At 39.1% G+C, this 8837-nt stretch overlaps 1 protein-coding gene across 2 annotated transcripts in view; it reads left to right on the plus strand.

The window, feature by feature from the left end:
- Positions 1-8084, plus strand: part of RAB23 (RAB23, member RAS oncogene family) — a 50989-nt gene extending 42905 nt beyond the window's left edge. For both annotated transcript variants that reach the window (XM_033936566.1, XM_033936565.1), the window contains exons 6-7: positions 1516-1608; positions 4335-8084. In XM_033936566.1, the coding sequence (XP_033792457.1) occupies positions 1516-1608; positions 4335-4474 (233 nt within the window). In that variant the 3' untranslated portion in view covers positions 4475-8084. The remainder of the gene's footprint in view (positions 1-1515; positions 1609-4334) is intronic.
- Positions 8085-8837: the final 753 nt, after the last annotated feature.

Genomic DNA, 8837 nt, shown 5'->3' on the forward strand with positions numbered 1-8837 from the left:
AAATCAAAAACTGGATGTCTCTCTACAAATTACAACTAAATGCCTCCAAACAGAACTCCTTTGAATCTGCAAAGAATACTGCAGCTGTGCCCATCCCTCATTGCACTGGGACTTAACTATCATAACAGCAAAAGACCAAGCACGGAGCCTGCAACCTGTAGTTTTCCAACCATATCTCTCAGATGGTGTCATCCTCATTTTACTACCTACGACAACTCCAAAAAATAAGGAACTACTTTTCAGAGTCCGACTTCACCCAACTACTCTATGCCTTAGTACTCTCCTGCATGGATTACTGCAATGTGCTATTCAACGGTCTCATGGCAAAGAGCGTACTGTGTCTCCATCATGTACAAAATATGGCAATCAAACTTCTAAAAACCTCCGTACCAATGACCCCTGTCTCCCAGGCTCTATCATCAGCTCACTGGTTGCCCATAACCAAATGTTGTGTCTTCAAGGGCTTGATGCTAGTGTTAAAATTTCTGCACAACGTAGTGCTGGGCTACATGATAACCAAGCTTCCTCCGTACATGCCGAATAGGTCCCTCCGCTCCCAGGATGAAATAAGAATATTTAAAAAAATAAATAAATAAAAATGAGCAAATGGAAAATTCAAACATGCAAATTTTGTCATGTTAATCATGTTCTCTGTGGCTTCTAATCTAAGATGTAATGAACGGGGGCATTTAATTGTTGAGGCATATGCAAACTGCACAGAAGTAACCTATCCACCAGTTCAGATACTGCTTCTTGTGTAAAATTATAAAGATGAGTTAATGTTCTTTAAAGTGTTCTCTCTATCCTAGTTATAACTTTCCAGATACCTTTTATATCCAGATGCCCTTATCCCCAGATACTGTTACACTTCCCCTCCCCATTCGCGGTTTCGGTAATCACAATTTCACATATTTGTGATTTTTTGGGGAGGGGGATAAAAGAAAAAAAACAACCTATCGTTAAGTCTTCCCCCGGCATCCCGGCCTTACCTGGTGGTCTAGCGGGCTTTCGGGGCAGGAGCAATCTTCCTAACCTCCTGCCCCGTGCAGATCGCCATTAGGAAATAGCTGTAGGGAGTTCCCGTCATAGTCTCGAGAGACAGGGGTGGGTCAGAGCTGGATATTTGCGGTTTTTCGCCATTCACGGTCCGGCTCTGCCCCTTTCCTCCGTGAATCCGGAGGGAGAAGTGTACCCGGCTCTGCCCCTATCCCCCGCGAATCCAGAGGGAGAAGTGTACCCTGTGCATACTCAATTTTCGCATGGGGGTAACAGTGCTAATGACAGTGGCTCAGGAACACTGTCACTAACTGTTGAGTTTGTCAGCAGGGATTTTATTCTGGGCATCTTCAGAGGAGGACTTCATCTGGTTGGGTTTGGGGATCCCTGCCAGCTGTTGCTGGGTGGGCTTGAGCCCAAACCGGGTGGCTCCTGCTTACCTTTAACTATTCCATTGTATTGCATGTAGTTGAGATGGACTCTATATTTTAACTTGTAATGTTTTTCCTTTGCTTGCAGTTTTCAAATATTTAGCAGAGAAATACCTCCAGCGGCTCAAACAACAAACTAGTGAAGATCCAGAACCAGTGCATACAAGTAGTAACAAAATTGGTATGTATGTAATAAAACTGTCAAGGGAATTAAAGAGAGATTCTATTTATCTTTTTTATATACCTTATTTTTATTCAGGCAAACGGAAATAACAGTATAACTGCTCCTGTAGCTAAGATGTATTACATAGCAAAAAAGCAAAGAGAGCAACCCATCATCTCTGCTCCAATACTCACCTATTTCCCTTACCCAATCCTTACACATTTCCTGCATTCTTCAATAATCAAGGCTTCAAGGGTTTTTAAATGCACTATCCCATTAACCAGAAGCAATACAGAATTCCACTATATTCTCTCCCTACTCCTATGTCGCTAATTCCACTTACATAGAACTTTTTGAAATGCCCTCCCTCCCTCCCACTTACCTCCCTTTGTAATATAGGAGTAAAAAAGACAAGTTCCTTTCCAGCTAAGTAATATAGAAATTCCAGCGAAGCGCCCATAATATACTGTATATACTCAAATACAAACCGATCCAAATATAAACTGAGGTAACCCTTTTCCCCAAAAAGAGGAGGAAAAAAAGGTAGACTCACACTGATGGTTTATATTCAAGTATTGGTAAAGGGCAGAAGCGACCCCTCCTCCCTTCCCTTTTTTTAAAAAAACATGAAATTATATTAAAAATACTGATCGGTGAAGAATTGATGTTGTTTTCTCTAGCAGGGAAGAAGTTATACCACTATAGAATGACATTGCTGAGATCTGAAAAAGTTTAATTTAGATCTGAAGATTTTGATATTTTTAAGTACTCTACTGTGCTGATATATTATTGTTTTAGCAGTCATAAGCAGTAATCCCATTAATGGCTTCATTTCCTTCCCTTATGGGATGAATCCCCAAGAAAAACCAACCATGATCAAGCTCTTGTGGACCTTCCCATAATTCCTGAATTCATTCCACTACCTACTCCAGAATCCAAGAATTATCCACATCCCCTTCATATGTGATTTAAAGATATCTAATTCTTTAGAGCCAGACATCCAACAATACCTATCTACCCCCACAATTTGGTCCCTAATCACACACTCTCCAAAGGCTATCCCATAATATGGCACCTACCAGTGAGCCTTCTGAAAATTGGGGGTATCTATAGGGCTACTTTACAGGAGTCTTTGCCTTTCCTTCTTCAGGGCATCTAAAATGAGCCCTCTTCCCCTTTACTTGTCCCCCTTCACCCTCTCTGTCTTATGTCTCTTCAAAAAGCAAATGAGACAAAAACACCAACTCTGTCTGGACCCAATCAGTCTCCGCTGAGTGTCTACAATAAAATTGCTCATAGCATGTTTCATTTTAAAAAAAAAACCCCACATACACTTGTTCTTGAACTGGCCCTGCTTTTCTCAGATCACAAATCATAGAAATCTTCCTGGTATTGGTCCTACTTCCCAGTCACTGGAGTTTAACACTTATAACGTGCACATACCTAAATTTAATTCAGCGTGACTCACAACAGATAGAATAGGGCACTCCCTAGAATTACACTGTTACAAAGAAATAACTTGTCATCAAACTCAACATGACAAAAATTTTGGAACAGCTAGGTTTTTAAAAGTTCACAAAAAGTCTTAGAATCCGTCTCATGATGTAAGACCTTTGGTAGCATGTTCTACCAATTTGCAGCCTGGTAAGAAAAAATTAAGGAAAATTCGGTTTTGTATATTAAACATATAGGTTGCCTTTAGAGCCCACTTAAGCCCATCCAAATCTGTCTTTCTGTAATCAGGGAACAGACTGTAAAAAATCAACCCTAATTTGTCATATTTATAACACAAGACTGTAAAGATCCACCCAGTACTGGTCTTAACTTCCCTACTACTGGAATTGCCATCTAAACACCTGGCAAGTTTTGTTTTGATTCCATCCTTTTTCCATTTTAGGATCCTTTGTGCTTATCCCATGTGTTTTTGAATTCCATCACCTTTTTCATCTTTACCACTTCTCCCAAGAGGGCATTCCAGGCATTCCATTACCCTCTCTGTGAAAAAGTCCTTAATGACATTACTCCTAAGTCTACCACCCTGTAATCTCAATTTGTCCTGTAGTTCCACTGCTTGTCTGTCTGTGGAAAAGTTTTGTATGTTTATTGATACAAACATTTAAATACTTGAAAGGTATCATATCTCCTCTTCCGTTCCTCTAAGCTATAAATTTAAATCCTCAAGTCTCTTCTTATATGTCTTTTGTCACAAACCCCATACCATTGTTTCAACCAGCTCCTCATACTCTCCAGCATCAGCATAAATAGATCTCTCTGAGAGGGGCCTTTGGGTTCTAGAATAAACAATGTCACATCTGTCTCTGTGTTGTTTTTCTATGCTCGCCACCTTTCACAACCCTGCTCCCTTTGGTTACATCACTACTAGCTGCATCTGTCATTATTCATGCCTCTGGGAGTATGGATGTAGTCATGATGCTTTCAGTGACATTTTTCCTAGGATTGTCTAGTCGGCTTGTCATCTCTAGCCACCTTTTCTCAGGACCTCCTGGGAGAGTTACACATTTGGGTGCCATACTTATGAACCGGGAGATCCCCATCTCTTTCAGAGTTCAGAAATCTTTTTTTTTGTTCCTAGTCACTACTTTTGTTCAAGGTTAATAATAATATATCTTAATAGTGATCAGAGTTGAGCAGCAAATTACCTTTTGGAGAAGCATTGATCATTTAAATACTACTTTAAGACATATAAGACTATTTTGTGTTTCCCTTTTTATTTTATTTTCCAGGTGTATTTAACACAGCTGGTGGCAGCCACTCCGGTTACAACACTAATACTCTCAATGGTGGAGATGTCATTACTCTTAGACCAAACAAGCAGAGAACGAAGAAAAATAGGACCCCTTTTAGCAACTGCAGCATACCTTAAAATTGTTTTTCTCAGGAGGAAAAGTTGGCAGGAAACTGGAGAGAACTTGTGCAGTCCTTTTTTACATTGAAAAGGAAGACAGCCAGCTCTAATGAGATTAGCATTTTTCTGTCAGTCTTTCTACCTGGACTATGGCAGACTGGAATGTCATTGAAACCCTTTTGGAAGAGTCAAGAGAGACCTCTACTGGCAAAACCTCTACTGACTGTTCCTGTTGCCTGTGTTCTTTTATGCTGAGTGAATCATTCTGTTCAAAGGAGTACTGTAGAACAGAATTATACAAACGGGATTTTGTCAAGACGTAAGAAAATTCAAAACCAAGTAGAATATTTACAGACCTTTTCAAATCCGGGACCAAGATAAGTTGTTGTTTTTTTATTTTTCTTCTAAATCATACCCAGATTTTTTCAGAAGAATGATGTCCCACAGGACCTTTTGTAGTTGAAATAATAGAAGGAAAACAAAGATCTTGTTTCCTCTTGGTCTGCATTAATCACTTTTCAGGTAACTGGTGCAATATGTGTGTTATGTAAATGTTAATTGAGGTATGCAGAAAGTGTTTTGGTACGAAGAATCAGGTTAAAGTTTGTTACAGAAAACTGTTAAGCTCACAAAAATGATTGTTTCCAATCTATTTTAATCTTTTGTTTCAATTGTAGACAAGGTCCCTCCAGTATCGGACAACGCCTGAGGGACCATACTTTTACTATATGGGCTTTGAAATTAGATTTAAAATGTGCATGGTGCCAAAATCTTTCACTGCATTTCTTTTGGACGTATACTGCACTACTTTTTTGTGCAAAGTGAATTTTTTTATACAGTTGCTTTACAAATGACACAGGAGAGACTAGAAATATACTCTTTAAAAGTTGCAAGTGCATTTCAAACAAAGCCCTTGTGAGTCTCGTACAGTGTATCAATTTGAGGCCACTTTTCTAGATTGCTGCAAGTTAGTTTCTGCTACTGAGAAAAGGTTCAGCTCCTTTTTCCTTCCACAAGATCAGAGATGATAGGTCCAGATTTCAGGCACTGTTTAGTGGTAGTGAATCCTTGTGCGACTAGTATTTTCCATCCCTATATCTGTTTGAATATATTGTGGTTAGCAGTTGAAAACTTGCGGGAATTGTCTCTTGTCTTAACCTCTGGGAACAGACTTATTTCTAAAAGTGGTTTCAAGTTAAATGAGACACTTTGGTTTGTGCTTTGTGATATAACCAGTGTGTGAACCTGTCGGCTCACAGTATATGAAGTGCAATTCCTGTCACTTTCAGACATTTTTCAGAATGCTCAGAGGAATTTTAGGAAAGCATATGAAAGGCTTTTAAGTAATAACTGAATAGTAATTGTTACAGGGTCAGTATCACTCTTTGTAGGGTGTACTTTTTAAAATATTCCACAGTTCAAATGGAAATTGTAAAGCAACAGCTCAATGACCATAGGTATGAAGCATTTTTCTGTAGTCAGGAAAGGGAGAAAACCCTTCTGTACCTTGCTGTTCACCTCCCAGTTCTCCAGGGCCACAAGTGGGTCAGGTTTCAGGATATCCCTAACAAGTAGACACGAGAGAGTTTTTCATGCTTGTTACTGCCATTTTATGCACATTTTTCTTTGTATGCTCATTAACTATACCCTGAAACTTTGCCCTGTTGGTGGCCCTCAAGAACTGGAAGTAAATACTGTTGCCTTAGTGCAGGGGTAGGCAATTCTGGTCCTCGAGAGCCGGAGCCAGGTCAGGTTTTCAGGATCTCTACCATGAATATGTATGAGATAGATTTGCATGCACTGCTTCCTTGAGATACAAATCTATCTCATGCATATTTATTGTGGATATCCTGAAAAACCTGACCTGGCTCCGGCTCTCAAGGACTGGAATTGCCTATCTCTGCCTTAGTGCATCAGGCCCCACATAGATTTTTTTTTCAAACTGTTATACTCTAAGGAGTCCTTTTATCAAGCTGCGGTAGGGATTTAACACGCGTAATACCACGCGTTAAACCGCCTGCCATGCTAGCCGCTAACACATTAGTTTTTTAGCCGGCCGCGGGGGCGCGTGATGAAATGTCCAACGCGCTAACCCCCCTAGCGCGGCTTAATAAAAGGACCCCTAAGGCAAAAACTGAATTTAAAATGTCTAGGTAATTTCTATAGTGCATACATTAGTTACAGGCTATGTGTTTTTAAGTGGAAAATTTAAAAAAAAAGCCAAAAAAAAAGTAGAATAACCAGCAGGTAGGTTTTACAGACCATCTGCCTCAACAAGTGACCAAATGGTGATCAGATTTTTGCACCATTGTTCTCCTTCCATTCTTCCTAGTTCATTCTCACCTCCTTTAAGGGAGCAATAGGTGAGCTGTTGAATTAGGCCTCTGTTAGCAGTGGGAAGGAAGTAAAAGCACAGAGGATGTATACAACCTGCAGCATTTACAGTGGTACCTCGGAATCCGAACGCCCCAGAACTCGAACCACTTGGACTCCGAACTTTTTTTTGTAGTAAATTTGTCTTGGAATCCAAACTCTGCTTGGGAATCTGAACGCCTGCACATTGTATGGTGTGTTTGTGTCCCAAGAATCTGAATGCTGCTTTGGAATATTTGTTAATAGTTTACCTTAAAATCCAGTGTATTTCCCTGTTAAAATTTGAGTTTGTGGTACCCAGGAACGATTAATCCAGTTTCTATTATTTTCAATGGGAAAAATTGTCTTGGAACTCGAACGGGGTTCTGGAACGGATTAAGTTCGGATTCCAAGGTATCTCTCTACTTTTGATTTCAGAATTCTTTTGAGATATTTTATTGGTAGTCTACACCTACAGAGGAGATATCCCTGCTAAACAAAATAAAATGCTTTGCCAGAGTAGCCCATTATCTATTCTGTTCTATAACTAAAATCTGTGAAAATTTATTTCCCAAACCTTTAAGGGCCTTATTCAAACAGATGTGCTGAAAAGCATACTTTAAATTTAGCTCTTTGATCCCACTGAAACAAATAGGGGTGTTAAGACACTCCATAGCCAGATATCTGCTAATTTAGCTAAGCATTTTTGAATTTTATTCTTCTAAAGCACAAATGTTTGATACGTGAGCAGATATTTCATGTGGAATCAAAATAAGGGCGTTCCCCTATTGTATTAAACCTTACTGACTATGACTGTCAGCAGATTTACCTTTTATACACCTTTTTTGTATGTTTTTATATTGTATGTTTAATTTTTCAGGATTTGTTTTGGAACTCTCTGCAAAGGCAAGCATTATTCTTAGAGGATTTGTATATGTGGTGACTGGACTGTGCAGTCATTGTAATCTTCATGTCTTAAGTCTTTTCTCATGGACAAAATGATAGAAAGTATCATTTAAATGAAAAGCAGAGCTGTAACTACAAACCTTGTTAGAACTTTTATTTCATTTCATTATATTTACAGTCAGATTTAACATCTTTAATACTGTAGCTGCTTCCTGTTATATTGTTCTTATCAATTTTAACAAGATGGAAAAGGTGTATTTTTACATTCCAAAACAAATATATGTTAATATGCTGTTAAATCAAGTCTTTCACAATGTAGCTTTGTCATGAAAAATTATTTTCTCTTATTAATAAAAATGCCATGAAATTATCTTGCTTAGTGACAACTGAGTGCATTGTTTGTGCGTGGGAAAATTTTATTATTGTATATTTTTAAATTTACTTTGACTTTTTTCTTTGTGAATTCTGGACTAGGGGGCATGCGATGAAGCTACTAAGTAGTAGATTTAAAACAAACTGGAGAAAATAATCATTCAACATGTAATTAAACTCTGGAATTCGTTACTGAAGAATGTGGTGAAAGCAGTTAGCTTAGCAGGGGTTTTAAAAAGGTTGGCTAATTTCTTAAAACAAAAGTCCATAAGCCATTATTGAGAGAGCTTGGAGAAAGCTACTGCTTATTCCTAGGATAAGCGGCATAAAATCTGTTTTACTTCTTGGAAGTATTTGCCAAGTATTTATCACCTGGATTGGCCACTGTTGGAAACAGAATACTGGACTTGATGGACCTTCAATCTGTCCCAGAATGACAACTTGAACGTTCTTATAAGTCTGTACAGATCATTTATTCCAGTCAAAGTGATCCAGTCTGTACTAGTGCTGCCCAATTCTCTGATTCACTTTGGTGAATCGATTCAAATCAATTTGCTTTTTAAACAAAATCGGATGCACTGATTTCTATGAGTCCTGCAGAAGAGGTGGTGGCCAGCAGGAAGAGGCAGTGCTCGGAACAGGCTGCTCCTGGCCTGCCCCACTGGGACCTTGTTTCTGCTGCATCACTACTGATGTCACTGATGAAGCAGCAGAGGGAAACCCTGCCGTAGCAGGCCAGAAGCAGCCTGTT

Source organism: Geotrypetes seraphini, chromosome 3 (assembly GCF_902459505.1).
Source record: "Geotrypetes seraphini chromosome 3, aGeoSer1.1, whole genome shotgun sequence".
In the NCBI taxonomy this organism is placed as follows: Eukaryota; Metazoa; Chordata; class Amphibia; order Gymnophiona; family Dermophiidae; genus Geotrypetes; species Geotrypetes seraphini.